Source organism: Lepidochelys olivacea, assembly GCF_965140295.1.
Source record: "Lepidochelys olivacea isolate rLepOli2 genome assembly, chromosome: 2".
Taxonomy (NCBI): Eukaryota; Metazoa; Chordata; order Testudines; family Cheloniidae; genus Lepidochelys; species Lepidochelys olivacea.
The window spans coordinates 214,362,234-214,384,737 of record NC_140412.1 but is presented as its reverse complement, the minus strand read 5'-3'; the positions used below and the strand labels follow the sequence as shown (position 1 = coordinate 214,384,737).

General features: G+C 37.1%; 1 protein-coding gene across 1 annotated transcript in view; it reads left to right on the top strand.

Annotated features, from left to right (window-relative positions):
• AHR (aryl hydrocarbon receptor) overlaps nt 1–22,504 on the top strand; it is an 84,763-nt gene that overhangs the window by 840 nt on the left and 61,419 nt on the right. The window contains exon 2 of the mRNA XM_084620487.1: nt 9,881–10,068. Within this exon, the coding sequence (XP_084476613.1) occupies nt 9,881–10,068 (188 nt within the window). The remainder of the gene's footprint in view (nt 1–9,880; nt 10,069–22,504) is intronic.

The following is a 22,504-nucleotide window of genomic DNA, read 5'->3' as shown; positions in this document are numbered from 1 at the left end:
GTGTGTGTGTGTATATATATATATATATATATATATATATATGATCTCCCTACTGTATTTTCCACTGCATGCATCTGATGAAGTGGGCTTTAGCCCATGAAAGCTTTTGCCCAAATAAATTTGTTGGTGTCTAAGGTGCCACAAGTCCTCCTCATTCTTTTTGCTGATACAGAGTAACACGGCTGTCACTCTGAAACCTGTTGTTAACAGGCACTGATGACCCAGTTGTATAAGGATGGTAATTAAAAGGCAGAATGAGGGCTTGGGGACGGGAGGGAGGAAGGAAGAAAGAAAGAGAGAGAGAAGAAATAACTAGGTTTTATTGTGGCTGGTTTACCTGATCTAGACTAGGAGGCATTTAAGGTGGCAGTTCCCTAGCGATGGCTACAAAGCCCCCCACCAGCTAAAATAATTGTTAAAAGTAGTTAAATGACAAATGCAGGTTTTTAAATGTCTTACTGATCATAGTGCAGTGCTTAGCTGTGCTGCTTAGGACTTGTGGTGGGAGTCTGTGCAGAAAGCACATTGTGCTGGGTGCACTGCCCCTGACTGGTTGTCCCCATTTGGATGGGCTTGTAGGTTAATATTCACTCTCTGCAGTAGAGTATTTCACAGTTGGTACTGTGATTTTTAACTAATAAAGCACATTTTATTACTTCAACTCTGTATGAAGTCTTACACATCAGATCCTGGACCCCCCTAAAATGTAACATTCCTGGAGTGGTGTTTCTGAATGTGGATGTCTCTGACAAGGTGCCTGGGACATTTCAACAAAGGGCATGACAGTAGATTATGTATAATCGTGTTATCCTGTTTGGGAATATTTAAAAAACAATTTTTCTTAATATTTTTATTCTGTCAACAGTTTGATTATATTTTATGGTACTTATTCATTTAACTCCAAACAAACACAAAAGTCAGAAATTACTGCCACATCTTAAAAAGAAAAAAAATTACCTCTTATAATAGGGCCTAATTTTGAAAACCCTTAGTTGCATGAGTAAAGCTAATTACATTACCCAAGTATAGATAGGATTGGGCCCAAGGCTGTACCTGCTTCACTAAAAGAACTACTTTAAACTGAAATGACTTTCAGCCTAGAGGAAATCATTAACTTTTACATTTATCTATTACATAAAGATGCATACATTAGCTGCTTTTATAAGTGGTCTAATTAGCTGCTTTTCCCCCCCAACAGCTTATTTCTTATTGACTCATGGCCAAAAATCATTTTTATTCTTTTTTTAATTGCACTTGTTTTCAAATAGCATTACTGAAAAAAACTGTATTTAAAAAGTAAAATCATACACTAAGTTTGAAAGAGTTGTTCCTTGTAACATACTAGTAAAAGAGAAAAACATTTTGGGACACTGCGTGTAAGCAAGTTCCTTTATATCATTCAGCTCCCTGTTTTAGATCAGTTAATTGAGTGTGTGTTCAATCACAGCTGTTGCTATTAAAGTATTTGTACAAATGGGTATTTTGCTTTAAATGAAATTTTACTATGTTTGTGAAGTGAATAAATCAGTAAAAGCAATATATATAAATGATGGTTTCTACCAATGCTCTGCAGAAGCTGCAGTAAATGTGAATATAACTTGTGGCTAGCCTCTTCCATGCTAACGTATAGAAGTGTTAAAACAGTTCAACAATATAAATCTATGTTTTAGAAAGAACATATTTGCCCTATTTCAAGATATACAAGTATATAGGAAATGCTTATTTTTTCTACAGCTATGTGCAAGCACAGATAGCTTCCCCGCTCTGTTTACATACTTTCTTAGACTAATCCTTTTTAAAGTACACAGAAATCTTCATTTAAGGAACTGTTGTGTAGCTATTCACTCTTTCTGATCAGAGTAGTCTTAATGCTTTGTTTCCTAATAAATTCTGGTCAGATCTGAAAACTGTTTCTGTTTTTGTACCTTTATATAAAAATGTCTGACTTTCAAGCTGCTTAGTCTTTAATATTCTTTATTTTTAATTTGCCACACTTACCTTATTTGAATCTGAATATTTTCTTTTTTATGTCTATCAACATATGGGTGGAAACTAAATTTAAAAGTTTAATATTGGTCTTGAGGTGTCCTTGTCATAAAATAACTTCTCTCTTTAGGACTGAAAGGGAAAAATAAACCTTTCTTAATTTAAGGTAAATATTTTTGTTTTTAATCTGGCTGTAATTTTGGCTTCACCTATAACAGATTTAAAAAAAAAACAAAACCCTCCTTTTAATCATATTATTTGCTACCCAGCTGGATTGACCAATAATTTGTGCAGGCTTAATTTCTATTTGTTCAGTGTACCATACTTATTTCCCTCTCTTTATGCTTAGTTTTACATTGATTTTGCATTTATACTATGATAGCAGTCCTGGGAGACGCATTATCCGCAGGCCTGAGGGTTCTGATTTGCCCAGTTAAAAACTGATCATAGTTCATACTCTTGGCCAAAAAGAGAGAAAATGCTATAGTAACAGCAGATTATCAGATCTGACTTTTAAAGCGGTTATGAAGCTTGTTAATTATTGTAAAAAGATCTAGTTTGCCTCTGATTCTCCTCAAATTAATATATAGGACACTTTTGGGATAACTGCCTTGAAGTTAGCTTTTTTCCAAGCAAATTTCAAACCTCTTGAAAAAATAGTTTAAAATAGAAGAGCTGACATACTGTTATGTTTAGTGAGGTAATGTAGCTTTTTTACTTTTTTTTCATATAAGGAAGAGAGTAAATTTGTGTTGAATTGTGTATTTGTGCTTCACTTGCTGTATCCACAATTCTGAGTGGAGCATGAGTGATATATTGTCTGTAATACAGACAACCCATTTGTGTGAACAACTTTTTTTGTCATCTATATAATGATGTAATGTTCACAAGAAAATCTAAATGGGAAAAACTCTGATTTTTATCTGGAAAATAACTAATTGAAAATCATGGTAATAATTTGAAGCCAGTTCAGAAAAAAACACTCCTATTATCTGCAGTGTACAGGACAGAAGCCCACAGGAAATCTTGGGCTATTACCCTGACATTATAAAGTATAAAATATAATCCTTTCTGTAGAGAGCTATCCTATCACTTTAATGTGTATCAAAGGAAAAGATACTGACTGCATTTTTGGAGAAATACAATAGATAGTTTAAATGTAGGAATATCCACGTCTTTTGTTAAAGAAGAAAAATGCATGGTAAACAAAGTGTGATTTCACCACCTACACCCAACTAAATCTTGCTATGCATTAGGGCACACGCAGTTTCTTAGAACCTTTTCTACTTCTATGTTTATTTTCCTCCATGTAATTCTTTCTCTTTTATTGATTGAATGATGTGGACACCCCCCTGTGGTCATTTTCCTATGGGTGTTAACAAAGATTTACCAAGGCTTGTATCTTTTTTATTTTTCATATACATTGAATTCAAATTATCAATTTTCCTGGGTTTTTATTAATCACTGGAATCTCATTTATACATAACAAGCCATAGAGTTCATTTAATGCCAAACAGGATGGAATGCAAGATCCACAGAAGTTAGATTTTAAATAGATCATTGTAAATAGATCATTATGTACATTTAATGCCCTTCCCCTGATGTTATGAATTTATATATATTTAATCCTTATAATGTTTTAGCTCAAAATATTTTGTATTTAATATACTTTAACATTTTTTTTAGTGCTTATTGTGTATTTTATTTCAACAAGTGGGAAAATGGTATGTTGGTGTGGGGGCGCTTTAAGAAGTTTAATTGCCATATATACACAAACTAGAATGCCAGTTAAAGCTAATTGCATGTTAGATAATGAAAAATGAACAAGAAATATAAGTGATTGGCTTTGTCCAATGCTTACTTACATGGATTCTCCATATACAATGTACTTGAAAAATGTTTGCTTTATTTGGTTGTCTGGGTGACCCTTCAGGCTAGGATTAATGTACAGTGGTTCAAGAGGCAGCATAGAGATCATTTCCCTGTCATTGCTTTTTCTTCATGTGTAGATAGGTGTTCACTTTCCAGGCTTATTCTGGTACCTTTCTTTCTCTCTCATTGCACTTAATATAAAGAGTTAGTATACAGCAGGTGTGGCCAAACTTACTGGCCCTCCACATATGACAATCTTCAGAAGTTTGAGAGCCAGAGCATGCCTGCTGGTAGCCCAGTTTCAGCCCCACTCCTCCTGAAGCCCTGAGCCCCAGCAGGTGCCCTCCCGCAGGGCTGAAGCTCCGAAACCCTCCTCCCCAGTGGACAGAAGCTCCTACCCCACCACCCCACTGCAAGGCAGAGGTCCCAAGCTCTTCCCCCAGACTGGTAGGTGGAGAATGTGGGGAGGGGTGCAGAGGGGGCTTGCGAGCAGCACTTCAATGATAAGAGTGGCATGTGGATCGCGAACCACAGTTTGGCCACCCTGGGGATACAGTCTTTCTATTTAGAAACAATGTACATTCATTTACGGTTTCAGTACTTTAGATGGATGGTTTGTAGCAGATAGCATTTTAAGATACTTCATATTTTTAATTTCAGATTTATTATGTACTCTGCTTCTTTCAGAGAGACATTAAAAAGAAAATGTACATAGCATATTAAATATATATTTCTAAATATAGCGAAAGACACTATGTTGGGAAGCAAAGAAAATTCTTTCCTTCATGCGCAACCACGGTATATGATTTTAAAAGCTATATATTGCAATCTGTTGAACTTGGCACAAAACTTCCATTGTCAGTACTCTAGTAGTCTCTCCTCTTGCTCTGTCTGTTGCAGGCAGTCTTTAAATCAAAATAATCTGTTAAGATGAAGCCAACAGAGTGGGCTGGTGTTGAGACATAGCCCCTAGCGGAGGACAAAAGGTTACAGCCTTGGTTCTCAAACTTTTGTATTCATAACCCCTTTCACAGAGCAAGCCTCTGAGTGCAACCCTTCTAGCTTATACATTAAAAACACTTTAAAATATATATATTTAACACTATTATAAATGCTGGAGTTGAAGTGGGGCTTTTGGTGGAGGCTGACAGCTCACAACCCCACACATAATAACCTCTTGATGCACTGAGGGTCCTACCACACCATTGACAGAAGAGTTGGAACTCTCTTCCTGATCCTTTAAAGCTACTTGGAAGCTCATTGGTTCTGTCACCCCCCTGAGGGCAAACCACAAAACAGGTTTGTTGCACCATTGAGACAGGTGTGCCCCAACTTCAAATAAAGGGGTCAGCAGTCTACAGAGATGAGATAACATCCATCCTATCATTCTTTACTCCAACCCCACACATCAGAACCAGTGTATTATTAATGTTGAATATGGTGGTAGGGAGAATAAAAGAAGTAAATCATGCTTAGTTTTCAGTTCCTCTGAGTGAAGTGGTATTGTCTGAGAATGGTGAACATGCCTCACTTTTGGTAATAGACAGATGTGGTGTGAATAACAATTTTTGGGGAAAAAAACATGTCTTTGCATATGTGGTTGAGACTATAGGGAGACGACATCCTATTTTAATTTAGAAGGGCTTTTTTGTTTTAAATATAGAGTTTTTTCGATGGCCATGCATTTTATGTCCATTTCAATGCTGTTTATTCAGGGTCCTCAAAATGTCTTGCTTGGTTTCATTTCTAAAATAAAATAATGATGTATGTACCTGACACATTTCTCTCACGTCCTGAATTGTCTGCCCTAAATAATAATGCACAGAAATAACACCCCCATTTTTGTAACGTTAAGGATGGGTTGAAAAACATCTGCAGCACATACTACCCCAAGGATTAAGTTTGTCAGTTATATGACAGATGCCTGTGCTATCAATCTCCTTCAAGGCCCTCTCTCTTTTTTTTTTTTTTTGAGGGGTAAAACAGTTGTGCATTATATTCAGGGATCCCTTTTTTCATGACCAAAAAAACCAAATGAACAAAATTCTACAATAAAAATCCATGGGTTTTTTGCTATTTAAAATGAAACACTGAATTTCAAGTTCCCTAGCCACAATATACATAAGTATCCTTTGAACACAATGTTTTATTGATATACAGTAGAACCCCATTTATTCGAGCCTCCATTATCCAGCTCTCCAGCCTCGGGCTAACAGTAGCTGGGGGATCCGGTGGTGAGCTGTGGGCAGCTGCAGCTCCGAGTCCCTCCCACCCCATATAAAATAAGGGATAGAAAGCTCTTTGCCAATTCTCCTGATTATCCCAATTTCTCATTATTCGATCTGGCATTGGTCCCAATTAGAACGAATAAACTGGGTTCCACTGTAAATTTAAAATGTACTCAAAAATAGATCACGAGGGGGAGGTTGTGCGCATTGAATAAGTGTAAAATAATTAATAGTTATGTGTTTACTTTTTCATTTTGTGAAAAAATAAGATTCTCTGTAAAAACGCAATTTCTGCGTTTTTCTGTGTAAAACAGATTTTTAGGATCCCTGCTAATATTCACTTATCTTTAGGTGCTCAGCAACTGATTTTATTCAAAATTGTATTTTAATTTGCTTTTATTCTTAAATTAGGAAGTATATACCAGAACTGCTTTGGCCTCCTGGTAAAAATTAAGGCTACAGTGCTTTGGTTTTATTGTGTATGTATATATTGTGTACATATGTGTGTGTGTGTGTATATATGTGTGTATTAAAAAAATAAATACCTTACTATGTGTGAGTTTAGACTGTATGTGATTAAAGACTCTGCGGCATAGAAGAACAGTGAAAATACAGTTCAAATCATGCTTTGACAACTCTGTTTTTATTTTGACTTTCTATGACCGCACTTTCGTCTGCCTCTCAAGAATTGAAATATTGAAAGGTTTTAGTTCAGCTGTAATAGATATTAACTAAACAAGGACCTCTGGCCATTTGCTTTATTCAGATCTACAGTTGTACCTAAACTGTAGAGTAGAGTAGCAGGACTGGAAGGGCAGTCTACTGTTAAAGTAGTTTTAACAATCTGAAAATCTGCCCCCGCTTTCTGGACTGTTTTTGTATAAAGCACATATACAAGGATTAATTTTGACTTAGCATTCAGTTTCACTCAGGTTTCAGAGTAGCAGCCGTGTGAGTCTGTATTCGCAAAAATTTCACTCAGGTAACTTGCTGTAATGCATAGAGTGCTGCACCCTCTATCTAAACCAGGGGTTCGCAAACTTCATTGCACTGTGACCCCCCTTCTGACAACAAAAATTACTAAATGACCTCAGGAGTGGGGACTGAAGCCTCTGCCCACCTGAGCCATGCTGTGGTGCTGCCCCAGGCAGGGGGGCCAAAAGTGACAAAGTGCTGTTCAGAGGTTTGTTTTTTTCCCCACCCCCCTGAATGACAGAAGTTTTACCGACAAAAGTCCAATGTAGACAAAGCCTGACTACCAGGAATCGGAGGCTACAAACTATTATGCAGGAATAGTAGACCTGGTTGATTGACTTAAAAGTGTACAAGTGTATGAGTGGGATAGTTCAGTCCTGCTGTAAATCCAATGGTTGTACTTCAAGAAATAAGTGTTTTAATCTGGCTCTGTATTAACTGATAGTAGTGCACGTTAACAACTCACACTCAGTGAGGCTTAGTGTTACTAATAGGGATTGTTAAGGAAATGTTGGGTGACTTATAATTTGTTGTTTGGCCAGTATTGAAATCCAAGCTTTTTGTTGTGTAGGCTGTTTTTGTTTTTGTTTTTTTTTTAAAAGAATTATTCCAGTTGTCATGGTCTGGGTACACAAATGCTTCCTTAGAATAAGTAAACATTGTTTGGTTTCTTTTATCTGAACAAAAGCTTTTCAGAATGACTTCTAAACTAATATCTGGGGTTGTGGTGAGCTGCAGGTATCTTGACATCAAATGGCCTTAGAGAGATGTCGGGCTCAGAGTGGCCCTCAGAAAGTCAAGGTTCATAATTGAGGTAGTTCTAATACTGCCCTTAACCAGATTTATTTCACTGTATATTGTAATTGATGGCACACCCATCTACGGTGTGCTGTTTTTGTTTTGGATATACTCTCTATTTAATGGAAAAATAAAAACGGTTATGAAAATTATGTCCATCACTTCCGTTTTGCCCATTTCTGTACCATTAACCTCCATCAGAGCGGTGGGGAAGCTGACCCTTTACATCTGCAACAAACTTAGCTTTAATGGCAGTGAGTTTATAAGTGTGATGATGGTTGTTATTCCTGGGGCTTTCATGTGTGTGTTGTCAACATTTGGACTGTAGCCCCTATCAGATTACAAACTCTGAGTAAGAAAAGGGGGGAGTGTTTACACCCCTTCAGTGTATAACAGCAACACAACATCATTTTCATAGTAAGAGTGAACAGTTAAGGAGACAAATTCAAGTTTTCCCCAATCAAGAGGTAGTGGACAAGTGATACGGGTATAAGAAGACATGATTCTTAAAAGTAGATTTGGAAGGTTTAGATTTAAATAAATACTAACAATTTTTTTCCCCTCTATTAAAAAAAAACCCACACCCCCCTCCAGCAGATACTTAGTAGTTGGAACTGGAAGAAAGAGAAGTCTAAAAACACATGATGTATTTCACTATTTGATGTCAGTTCTGTCTGTCATGCATTTAACTGGAAGTAATGAAATCGTTTTACATAGTGGTATCTAAATTTCATTACGGGAGGTTTTTTAAATTTCTAGCCAGTGAAAAATATGCATTTGATTGAATGCAATACTTAGAAATAAATACTGCCAAGACTACTTGGACTAAATGAAGCACGTAGGCATGAACAGAGTTTGCAGACAGCATATCATACACAGCCAACATTCATGTAAAGGTAATCTAAGTAGTAGTAAACTGACTTTATGAATTTATTACACAAAAATGAATCAATGATTGATCCCTTTGTAATTAGCTTTGCTCATGTGCCAGGTATGCTTAAAATAAGCTTTTCTAATCTGTTGAAAGACTCAGAATGTATTTGTTTCTAATGATCAAGTATGATTTCAGGTAAGATTAATGTTCCCTATTCACAGCCTTGCATGTAGGAAACTTTGGAGTGAGCACTAGGAATTTATGGTGGGTGTTTATGTAATCTTGCTTCTAGTTTCCATTAACACCGTAATATAATTCATAGAAGAACGCTATTGCTTTGTTTTGGATAGTATATTTCACCAATTTGTCATGCCATACTTACTGTAAATGTTGTGATTAGTTAAGAGTTGAAGAGTATTTTAGTGCTCAGTATGTTGTGAACTGTAAGTGGATTTAATGAGTTGATCTACGTATTCCCACCCTCAAAATCTCATTACAAGCATTCATAGTGACACCTTCCTCAGGAACTCCCCAACATATCTTGGACCTGTCTCTCTCCCAGATGGCAAGATATCTGGGGCAGGGGCCATCTTACTGTTGGTGTCCAGCAAATTGTTAGAACTCTTGCAGTGTTGAGCAGAAAATAAAAAACTGTACAAAAATTAAGCATATGTTGAGAAATGTTGCACTAAAAGTGAACAAGTGTAAATGCGAGAGTACAATTTTACACAGAATATTCATACTGAAATACCAGTATTAATGTACACTATAAAGTATTTGGCACATTCCAAGTGACATTTAATTATTTTTTCTGAACAATAGAACAGATTATTATTAAGTATCTCTAAACTTTCAAACACTTTTAACTAAATGCTCTGGTGCGCGAACAGGGCTCTTAGATGCCCACGTGACGTATGTTTTTCCTAGCTTCAATCTAAGCTAATTTTTGCTGAGGAATGTGCAAGTCCTTTTGGGGAAGTATATTACATGTTAAAATGTAAAAGATTTGTGCTGGTGGGCATCAGTTTAATGGCAAAGCTTTACTACCTTTCTGTTTTTTAAAAAATATATATATATAATTACTAAGACAATATGATCATTTTGAGAAAAAAATGTGCGTTTATGCTGTGTTTTGTCTTTGCCACAGGGTAAAGCCGTCCCCATCTGAAGGAGTCAAGTCCAATCCATCCAAGAGACACAGAGACAGATTGAATGCAGAGTTAGATCGCTTGGCTAGCCTCTTGCCTTTCCCACAAGATGTTATCGCCAAACTGGATAAACTGTCTGTGCTTAGGCTTAGTGTGAGTTACCTGAGAGCCAAAAGTTTCTTTGATGGTAAGAGATTAAGATTTAATTTCTCTTGGAGTGCTTTTAAAATACTGTTTGGTGCTGTATATTACTTTCACCTGTTCTCATATTTAAAATTGTTGAATGTATCTATACTTCAGTGACATGTCAAGTTGTGCAGCGAGGTACAGTGTAACTGTACAAAATCAGTTGTCCAGTTTCTTGAGAACCAAATGTATCTATTTACATTTCACTTAACTCATCAGCTTGCGTTTCGAAGCAATATTACCTTTAATGAGTCTTCCAGACCTTTTCCTCACTTAACACTTTTTCAGACGGATTTCCCATCAGTTGAATGTTTTCCTTGATGCTGCAAAGATAATTTTGTTATGAATAAAATGATTGAACACCTGCAACCCCATCACATAATTTGTTTTATCATCTAACATGCTTGAGGAAGCTAATTACTGAAACTGATGGAGGCATATTCTCTCCTGTGCTCAAGCTGTGCTTGGCAAAGGAAAATGGAGGGGAGAGGGAAACATAAGGAATTAGTTAAGATTCCCTAGTTCTGTGGGCCGGTCTGCATTGACCCTGGCTCTGGTTTGAGTTATAGCATTCTTGGAGCTATTCTGTGTTGGGCCAACAACATACGATTCCCCACACCAGCTGAGAATTGGTGGAACAAAGCTCTGTGCTGCTCCTTCATTCCCTGGCCTGCCCCCTTGGCTGAAGTGGGGTGGTTGGCTTAATGCCAGCTGAGAGCTTCCCGTACTGTAGAAATTCTTATCTGTCCAGTTGTGGCCAGAATCTGGCTCTCTTGCGGCAGTGCAAAAGAACCATGCCCACAAAAAAAATGGTTGATTGTTATATCACTTGCTGTGATAGTATTGAAGTTCTGATTACATGTAAAATTAAAGTTTATCATCCATATTAATATAGGAATTGAGCTTAAAATGGCGCTAATCTTTTAGTTGAAAGCCTTTTCAGCAAAATTGTGTGACATTTTAACCTCTGTCTTTAACACCACACTACAAGTGTAATGTGGTCAGATATGATTGCTCACTACCATTGATAATCATGCTACTGAAGTCTATCTTCCAAATAGTTTTGCCTTTTTCTTTTCATCAAAGTACTTCCTCTAGGTCAGTGGATCCCAAACACTTTCTCTGTATAACCTCATTTTCAGATGTATTATTTTCTGTGACACCAGACAGCACTGAGGACACCATTTTCAAATGGCATCCTCCATGCAGCAAGACCTTGCACACACTGTACACCTAAGATCAGACTGCATAAAGGGTGCCATTTTCCTTTACAAAATGGTGTCCTCCTCACAGCATGGCCTTGCACGCACACACTGTGTGCGAGATCACACTGTATGGAGGGTTCCATTTTGTTGAGCAAAACCGCATCCTCCATGAGGCATGACCTTGCACGTATTTTGTAAAATGCTGTTCTCCACCCACTCGGGATTGCTGCCACCCTATCTGCTAATGGAGCCGGGGTCGTGACCCACAGTTTGGGAACCACTGCTCTAGGTTGTCTTGACTGATTGTTAGCAGTCCCACATATAGTGTGTGTGTATATTATTATTGGTAACTAATCCTGGTAAATTTTGCAAAGTGTCCTTTTAAAAAAAGTTGAGGTGTTGTTTTTCTTTTTCTGAGTAAACAGTCAATGCAGTGCTTTTTGTGGTAAATCAGGATAGTACAGCATATGACATTTGTTCAGCACTACAGGTTGTCGAAAAGTTTGGTGGAACAATTTCTCATCCTATCACGGGGGGGGCTGGCCCCTTTAAGGGGAAATGGTGCCTCAACCCACCTGTGTTAAGATCAGTTCAACTTTCCAGGTAGGCATGAATGAGGTCATGTGGTTAACTCAGGTGAGGGCTGGGGAGATAAAGGAGGAACAGACTCCTCCTGGAGTCTGTCTTTGTGGAAGGGAGCTCAAGTGGAAGCTGGTAGCACTCCAGCTAGGAGGCCCAAGTGCAACAGAAGTTTGGAAAGCTGTAGCTGGCTTGAGGAAGCAAGTGCGTGCTTCAGGGAATGAGACGGACTCTAGCGGAGAGTAAAGGAAGTTGGATTGGGTCCTGGAAGACCAAACTCCTGACTCGGAAGGAGACACACTGAACTGAGAGACAGAACTGAATTGAACCCAGCTCTGTGAAGGAGAGCTGGGGACTTTTGATTCAAGGAGAGAGACCCTGAACTGGGGTGGGGGCCTAGACGGCCAGTGCCTTAGGACTAAATAAATTGGAAACCAGAAGTGGAGTGTGTATATTACCTTTGGACTATGGTGGTGAGCTATTGAGGAGCCCTGTGAGAGAAGGGAAACTGAGGCACCATGTGTCTGAAGAAGTGGATTTTTTACCCACGAAAGCTTATGCCCAAATAAATCTGTTAGCCTTTAAGGTGCCACCAGACTCCTTGTTGTTTTTGTGGCTACAGACTAACATGGCCACCCCTCGGATACTTGAGGCATTATGCCATCCTTGGCCATGAGAGAGTGCTTGGGGGGCAGCCGGTCTATGACATATTAGAAAATGCTGTTTAGGTTAAATAAAGATCTCATAGGACATACCAATTTTCATTGAAACTTTCACAGCAGTTTTTTTGAAATGCTTCGTTTTGATAAGGTAGAAATGCTTTGTTTTGACTTTTGTTATTATTTATAATATAGAAGTTGAAACAGAACACTTCAGCCTCATCAAAACAAAATGTTTCTGAATATTTTGTTTCACCCAAAATTCCAGGATTTTGGCTTTGTCCTGATTTAGGGCAAAACCAGATTTCAGAATTTCCCATTGCAGTTTTTGCAGTTTTCTGCCTGTTCAAGAACATTATGTGGTCTTTCGAGGTCCAGAGATGAGTGCTGAGGTTGCTGTTGTTATTGCCCAGGATTTTTGTGAATCCTGCACAGACTTCAGGGTCTTAATCCAAGTTCACACAGTATAGTAGTATGCCAAAAGCCTCATATTCAGCCCCCTACTTTTGTCTCATATATGTTGGTTGTGTCTGACTAGCTTGGATATAGAGGTAGTTTCCATCCATTCAAGTGATTAATTGGAAATAGTTTTCTTGGCACCAAAAAAAGCCTGCATGCACTTTTGGATGTAACATGTCTATAAATAGATCCAGATTTGTAGCAGGGTTGTATATCACTGAACAGAAAATCCCATCTTTTGGGATGAAAGTCATTTCACACAACAATATATATTCAGCACATTGTACTATATTTAGAGATGAACAGTTGCAGGTATATGCTTTGTATTTAATCTTGTTGAATAGTAGTGGGTTCTTTAGCAGAGCTTTGATTAATTTGCCTGTCTGTGGTGAATATGAATTGTTTGTTTTCAAGCTACAAGAAATATGTGCATGTACTGCAAGTTACAGCAGTAACTTTGAATTAGTTTTTTCATATTCGGAACTAGAATTATCTGAGACTTGAAAAATTTGTGCACGTTGTACAACATTAAGGTGTCCTGAAAGAAGTCTTGAAAAAATTGATAATGGGAGATAAATTTGAAAAGAGAGGAATCATTTTTGGATATAGATTATCTTCATTAAGAACAAATTTAAGGATATCTGACTATACTATAAGGATGGTAACACTGAAAAATGGTATTTTTCATGAAATCCAGGTAACTCCTATTATTCTTATGCTGGTGATTTACTGTTGCAAACATTTATTTTTATGCAATGTTACCCCTCTTTCTGCTCACCTTAGCTTAACGTGTGTTTTATCACTGAATATCTTGCGGCTTCCCAATAAAGGAGTAGAGTTCACACTATTTGGATTTTAAAGCTTGAAAAGGCTAGTGTGGCTGCTATTTGTTGCATTTGATATGTTTTTTAAAAAGTTTTCAAACTCCTTTCATGTATTGTTAGACAGACTTTAGGTAAACTCCTCTGGCTCAACTAGTTGGGTATTTAACTCCTTGTCCTAATTGAGGAGAATAGAGGGGAGGAGGAAGTGTCATCTGAACAGTGTCTGATCTAATTTCTACTGAAGTGTGTAAATCTCTGCACATTTGGAATGTTCATGACTATCTCTGGTGACGAAAATAAATTGTAGTTTTACTTACATTTCTCTTTGTTAGAGAAGACTATAGAGATATGTACATGGCTAATAAAACATTGTCTTTAACCAATCTGAATAATAAACACTTATTTTTTTTTTGTAGAGTCCTACAACAGGGCAATTAGTGTTACTTTTATAAATGAAGGGCTTTGTGATATGTGAAATGGAGTGTAGGCTCTTTTGTACAGATTTGCATCTGTGTGTGTGTGTGTGTATAAAAAAAACAGTTCTTTACATTACAGGATTTAAAAAAAAAAACATTTAAATTTTTATCCTGTTGTGCTTGGCAGTCTGTAATTCCAGCAACTAAGTGAACAACAAAGAAATTCTGACCTTCTAGTCTTCAACACAGTCTTTGTAAATAGCACCCATTTATTCTATAGTTTAAACTCTGTTAGATGTGAAAAGAGAAGCAAGACCTGTGTTAAGAATATTGCTCATCTTTTGTGGTGGTTCATCTTAAATTGTGACAGGTGTCTTCATTTATCGCTCCGGATGGAATTGTGAGCATAGGGCTTTTTGTACCATTTTTGTTAAGACTCACATACCGACTGACTGAATATGTCTTTAAGACATTCTAAGAGCATTGTGTGGTTGGTAACTCAGAATCTGTCTCAAAGTATTTAAAGGTTTACACCTATAGTTACTAATAAAAGTGAAGAGTACAAATAAATCTAACTGTCTAAGATTCAGACAGATGCAATATTAGGAGTAGGGAACAACCCTAATCTTTTCACTGTTTAAAAGACTTTGTGTGTATTATTATAGAAGTTGCAACTAGGGTGACCAGATGTCCTGATTTTATAGGGACAGTACCGATTTTGGGGACTTTTTCTTATATAGGCACCTATTACCCCCCACCTCATCCCGATTTTTTTACACTTGTTATCTGGTCACCCTAGTTGCAACAAAGATTGATCCACCAAAGGAAAAGGTCAGGATTTCTGTACCACATGAGTTTTTTCTGATGTAAAGTGCAGTTTAAAACAATGGTGCCCTTTATAGTGTCTCATAGAATATGAAGAAGAACCAATCTTTGTGCAGTGAGCTGAAATACTCTGTGTATAAAACAAACCTGTTAAATGCAAAAGTTAGCATTGTGATTGTCATGTTATTAACACAGCATGCTGAAGTGAAGGGAAACGTTAAATGAATAACAGGATGCAAATGGGGGTGTATGTGAATTCCTGCGGAAAGTAAAATATAAACGTGTAATCATATGATCTTGCTTGAAAGGAAACCCAAGTTTTTTGCTGTAACAATAGATATTTTTTCAAAGAAAACACTTGCATTTTTCCAAGTTTAAATAATCCAGAGTGGATGTCTGTTTTCTGAAGACGGAAATCTGTGAAAGACGGAACTATTTTTATACTTTTTAAAAAAGTCATCTTAAGTAGAAATAAAGTATAAAAGATCATCTTATTTAACTTTTAGACTGTTCAGCCATGGCTTTGAGAAAGATTGAGGGCAAGAAGCTTTTAATATACTTGTTTGCTTCTCAGATATTAAGGAGATGCAGTAGTGCTTCCATAATTAAAGTTGTGGGAGTCATTCCAATAGTCCTGAAATTAAGAAACCATTGAACTCAGCAGATTTACGTAAAAAGGTACTCTATTGCAGAACTAATTGAGAAGATGCACTTAATTTCTACAGTATTATAATTAGAGGGTAGTCTCCCGTGCCTGCCTCAGTGATGATGATTTTATTTCATCTAAACAAGTGGCACTGCAGCTTTGTAAGTGATGATATAATTAAGTCTGATGATATTCAGCAGTTGGTCACATTCACGTAATGAGCTGCCAGCAATCTGAATGGAGAACAAGTAACCCACTAGTCATAACCAAAAATATCCAAAGGCAGTTGTTGACTGCATTATCTATAATTAAATTCATTATAAGGGTGAGACAGTTGCATAACTTGGAACAAGCTGCCTATGTTGCCAGCATAATACAAAAGCACTGTGCTGTTAGTTGAATTGTAATTTTAGATATGTATATCAAAATATCTTAGAAACATTAGCATGTTGCTTATATGACTGGTGTCTATTTCATTTTCCTATAAATTCCTGTGGTTTTTAATAGGCACTCTTTTTTTTTTGTTGCTCATTGGACAGTATTCTGCTGTCACTGAAGAAAGTTTCTGTTGAAAATTAGTTTCTTATGCAAGTCATATGTATAAGAATTAGTTTCTTATGCAAGTGATTTTGGCAAGCCCAGCACAACATAAAGTAATTACTTCAAGGTGTTTTTTCATTAAAGTTGCACTTCCTAATTTTACTCTGAAATGTAATAATTAACACACACATTCTTTAGTGTAGGATGACTTCATCGTTCCTCATCAGCAAGAGGGCTTTCAATCTAAGATAAGAGACAATAGATGTGTACAACAGATATGGGCACAAGGTAACAATGAAACTATTAAGAGCATCATGAGCGATCTCACCACTTTAGCTGCTTAACTGGTAGATATAACACTTTTGTCAGGTGTTAGACTGTATAAAGGGCTGATTTCAATATGATGTCTAGGATTACTGCTGGGGTCCTTTTGAAAATATATAAAACAATTGGTTCAGGTCTCCACCTTTCCCCCACATTCATAGGGTTTAAGGCCAAAAAGGTACATTAGAACTTGTCTGACCTTACGTATATCACAGGCCATTAAATTTTACAGTTATCCCTGTATTGAGCTTAATAACTTGTGCTTGATTAAAGCATAACTTGTACTTGACTAAAGCATATCTTCCAGAAAGACATCCAGCCTTGATTTCGAGACAAAGAGGTAGAGAATCCACCACTTCCCTTGGTAGCTTGTTCTAGTGGCTGATCGCTTTAACTGTTTTAAAAATGTGTGCCTTATTTCTAATTTGAATGTATTTGGTTTCAGCTTCTAGCCATTGGTTCTTGTTATGCCGTTCTATCCTCAATTAAAGAGCCCTTTAGTACCCAGGATTATCTCATGTGAAGGTACTTGCACACTGTAATCAAGCCACCACTCAAATCGTCTTTGATAAACAGACTGAGCTGGTTAAATCTGTCACTAAATCATTTTCTCTAGCCCTCAAATATTTTTCGTGGATCTTTTCTGTACCCAGTTTTTCAAAATCCTTTTTACAATGTGGACACTAGAACTTGGTGCAGTATTCCAGTATTGGTTTCACCAATGCCATATACAGAGGTAAAGTCATCTTGCTGACTAAGCGTGTTTATACATCAAGGATTGCCTTGTCCTTTTTGATATAGCATGGCATTAGGAGCTCATGTTAAGTTGCTTGTTTACTATAACCTCTAAGTCCTCTTCAGAGTCGCTGCATTCCAGGATGCAGCCCTGAACTCTGTAGGCTTGGTTTGCATTCATTGTTCCTAGATGGATAACTTGGCATTTGTCTGTACTAAAACACATTTTGTATGAATGGGCCCAGGTTATGAAATGATCATATTGCTCAGTATGACTGCCCTGCCCTCCTCATTATTTGCCTCTCCACCAATCTGTGTGTCATCGGCAGATTTTATCAACAATGTTTTTACATTTACTTCCAGATCATTGATGAAAATGTTGAATAGTATCAGGCTTTGTACCAATCTCTGCAGAACCCCACTAGATATGCCCCGATTTGATGATTTCCCACACTTCTGCACTTCAGATTCAGGAAATCAAAAGCTAAAACTTTGGCCACCTTTAACAGTGTATCATTTTTGCTCTTACAAGTGCACACAAGTCTTGTGGGAACCTGAAACACAACTACTTATATTGGGCTAAAAAAAAATGAATTTTAAAATGAAATTCAGCAACACCAAACACTTCTGAGAGCGAGGAGCTTCTCCAGTTCCATTTGTTATTTATTAGTAAGGCTACGATTTTATCACTGAGGTTGTGGAAATCACGGAATCCATGCCTTCCAGAGACCTCCATGACTTCAGCCTGTAGCGGTGCGGAGCTGCGAAGTGCCATGAAGCTTCCAACTGGGACCTGCAGCTGCCCAGCCTCTGGAGCTATGGGGTGACCCCAGAGCCCCAGCAGCAGCCATGGGTGCTGGAGCCTTCTCCCTCCCCATTTTGTCAGGGATATTTTTAGTAAAAATTACGGACAGGTCATGGACGTCCATGAATTTTTCTTTATTGCTCATGACCTGTCTTGACTTTTACTAAAAATATGTGACAGACTCTTAGCCTTATGTATTAGCTATTTGTTAAGGCACTTACTCAAAGCACACCCATCACAAATCTAAACCACATTCTCAAATATAGTTTAACTTGATAGTAGTCAAAGGGGTGCAATATGGACAGTCTCCCCTCTGGTCCACCTCTACCAAGTACAGCCTAGACTTTCTCTAGCCTACAGCAATCAGCCACCGTCCTCTACTGCCAGCTCTTGTCCAGTCTGCAGCTGCCATTTCACCAAGTTGGCTCCAATCCGGATAGCTTTAATATGATGCTGGAGTGGAATAGAGCCTCTCTCACCAGAACAAAAGCCTCCAGAAGAAGTGTCTCCTCTATTCGTATTGTGCCTGACTTCCAGATCAGGGTTACATAACACTTTTAATACTATTTCTAAGAATGAAACATAAATTCCAAATAAAAGAACTGTAAGCACTTCATAAACTCCTTAGGTAAGTAGCCCCTCGATTTCCTCTTTTTTACCTAGGCGGGAGCCAGAGAGCCTAATGAGCAAACTAAGCGGGTAGGAGGTTCACACTCTATTTTTTCCTTCCTCATTGTAGAGGAAGCCCAAAGAGCTGTTCCTAGCAAGCAGTCCTTGACTTATATTAGCATCTGTTCATCTTCCTTTCTTAGTTACAGCTTTGGATTTTATTTGTAATTCTGGAAATGTTTTAAAAATAAACACTTTGTTTACAGGCACTGTTCAGGTTGTTAGGCCTAAAGTCCCATGACTGTGTTCCCCTTTTTGAAAGTTAATTTCCTGGGTTCATTGATTAAATTTAAAGTTACATCCTAAATTCAAGTTGATTTGTTTCTTCTTATTTGAGTTTGACACTTTACTGCCTCTGACATCAGCACTAGCATATGCTGATGCCCTCTTAAATCCAATGCTGTAAAAACTAGACCTTTCAATTTGTTCCACAACACTCCTTATGCTCTCCTTTCCTCACTGGTGACAAATTAAGTATTCTCCCTTTCACCCAAGCTTACAACCTGTTTTCTTTCATACTCTTTCCTCCCTCAAACATCCAGCCTCTCTCCAGCTCTGTTGCTTCTTCCAAAGTATCTCCTCGTCAGGCACAAACAGCCTTGTCTATTTCTAAGTCATCTTCTGTGTCAATTACTGTAGTCCCCTTTCTTGCACCTCATTTCTCATCTTGCCTCAGTCCAATATTACCAAAATGCTGCTACGAAAATCTTCTACTTCCATGGCATTGATGATTATAGTAGCACCTAAAAAACACAACCAGGTTAGCTCTCCTTGTGCTTTTTGGTCAAATCATAATTGACAGCCCCTACTCCAAAGAGGTGTCTAAAATCTAAAATGTCATGGTACATAAAGATCCTTGTTGAAATCCTGGTCCTATTGAATTCCATGTCAAAACTCCGCATTGACTTTGTGCCAGGATATCACACCTTGAACTTTTCGTTGAATACTGTTTTAAAAAGAATTCCTTGTAATTCTAAAGATCACTCTTTGCGGGGAGGAAGAGAAGGCAGGAAAAACACTTAATAGTGTTAAAAATGCTAGTATCTTATGTAATTTTAAAGATATAATAAGCAGTTAAGGCTGAAACACCTTTTCATGCTTTGCGTTTCTGTTATGATTCAGCATTTTCCTGTCACACGTACTTGTTAACCGAAATGTCTGAGTTTTCCTGTTTTGATTTTTATCTATACTCTGATAAGGAAATAAGACATTTGCTTGTATGGTTGAGCTCTGTAGTTTATAACTCTGGCCATTTATAACACAATCTATTTCCCTATGAAACAAAAACTTCAACCCTTAAAACAGTTGCTACTCAGTAAATGTTTTAATGAAGCTGTTACTGGTTAAAAAGTGGTTGCTTTGTGAAAAATTTTAAAAGTTTAGAACAATCCCAGACAAGTACTTCATTAATTAAGATGATCAAAAACATTAATAAACACTTTTAGATCAATTTATATGTATAGATTTTAGAAGTATTAGTTTAGCTAAGTAGTAAATAGTTATGGGTTAGTTCATAACACATATCTTATCAGCAAACCCCAAGGTAAAAGATTTCAGCCATCCAAGAATAGCTGCAACTTTTTCCACAAGGCATTCTGTTCAAAACAAAAATTTACCATTAAGACTAAAATGAGATGAAGTAATCTTTTTAAATTTGGACAAAAAGGGTTATCTGAAACTGCTCTAGGAAATTACAGCTAGCTTACTTTGTAAATAACAATTTAATCATTTTTAGTCGTATTTGCTGGATGCCACCTCTGATTGGGCTAAGAGGTATAGTACGTGTTTCTAAAACTCAGATACCATAAATGACCTTCCTTTCAAAGGTGAGTATTTGTAGGCTGTGGTGACTGTATAGGTGTTCAGCACATCTGAAAAATCAGACCAGTAAAAATTACATGTTGAGTTTCTGTAGCACCTTCAGTTCAAGGATTTCAACAAGCTTTACAACAGCAAATGGCTTATGTCTCACAAAACCTTTGTATGGTACAGTAAATATCTTTATTTTATTAACAAAGAAACTGAGTTACAGAAAGGTAAAATGATTTATTTGTTCAAGGTAATACATGGTATATTGTAATACACATCCTCATTCAGTAATGAATTTATATTGCAGCAGCATATAGAAATCCTAATTTCTTTCTCTTCATGGAAAGCTTTTAAAAAAAAAAAAAAACCCTCAAAGGAATTGAGTAGTTCTGCCTGCCCTAATGTCTATTCTTGTTTGTACATTTTATTGAAGTTTTGTAATAGATCTGAAAAAAATCTAGTGACTGCAAACTTGATCAGATACCAGATCTAAACTAATACTACATTTAGCAGTACTACACACTCTCAATGATTAAAAAATGAACACTACTCTTACCAAATGGTATCCAAAATATTAGTTTCCTATTTTAATTACCATATTGTGATAAATGTTCTCCTTTTAATGGAGACTGTTCCTTAAATAAGCATTAATTGTAGAGTTCGATAGTTATTAATACTAGTTACATAAAACCCCCCACACATAAACCAGTGTCCATAATGTTCATTTTAAATGAAAGTCTCCTCTGTGTGCAAGAGTTATGCACCAGTGAAGTTCAATGTAAGCCATATTGCAAGGGCTTCAGTTGTATATGAGCCTTGTGTGGTCCTCAGCACATAGGTGAATTTCACCTGTTTTACATTTAAAAAAAATAAATATATTTAAAATACTTACCTGCTTTGACAGTTTTTGACTCAAGATTTGTGTCCTTCTAGGAGTGAGTCAAAGGAAAGAGTATTCTGCAGACGAACATATTTACAACACCTGCTGTAGCTTCAGGTTTTTATAAAGCCCTTGGAATTTTCAGAATATTTGCATTAGTAAAGCTTGCAAAATCCCAAAATACACTCCATGGGGGAAAAAAAAAGTCAAAAGTTAATTCTTCAGTCATGTCTTGTCAGTGGGTTTACATGACAGAGGAATTTCATAGCTGCTACATTTTTTTTTCTCTCTCTGTAAAAATAAGGTTCTAGTTACTGGTGGTGATATAAAGAAAGTGATTCACTTCCCCTACCATTTATTATAATATTAGTGCAGCATGTTATTAAAACTTCAGTATGCATTACTCTGTAAACCATCAATGATGGTTGCAGTTATTTGTGGTATAAATTATAAATCGGGGGGGGCGGGGAACTATGAGATTTTAGTTGGATAGAACTGCCCTTTGCCTTACAGACCTGACTCAGTGATATTTAGAATAGAGGAAAAGATATAGTATGAGAAATGCACTATAAATATGATTATTCAAAATCACTTATCACCAAAAATTTGTATTATACATACATAGTAGGAAGCATTCCCTACTGAGGGTGAAACTGGCACAAAATGCCAAACTAGTTGACAGGTTTCAGAGTAGCAGCCGTGTTAGTCTGTATTCTCAAAATGAAAAGGAGTACTTGTGGCACCTTAGATTGGGTAGTCTCCAAGGTGCCACAAGTGTTCCTTTTCTTTTTGCAAACTAGTTAGAATACTCGTCTACAACCTGGTGGTGCCAAATTCAATTACAAGTGTGGCATGACTCAAATAATCTCAGCACTGGGGATATGGTCATAACAATTCTTTTCAGTTCTGGTGGCAGAAAGATTCTCAGGTTTGTAACCATGTGGAAACCCAAGTCTTGTATTCTTGGCCATTCTTCTCCATCTTAGCAGATCCAGACAGTCTTGGAAACTTCCATCAAACTCGCAAGAAATCCAGTGCCTGATTTAAATATCTGGTTTTTAG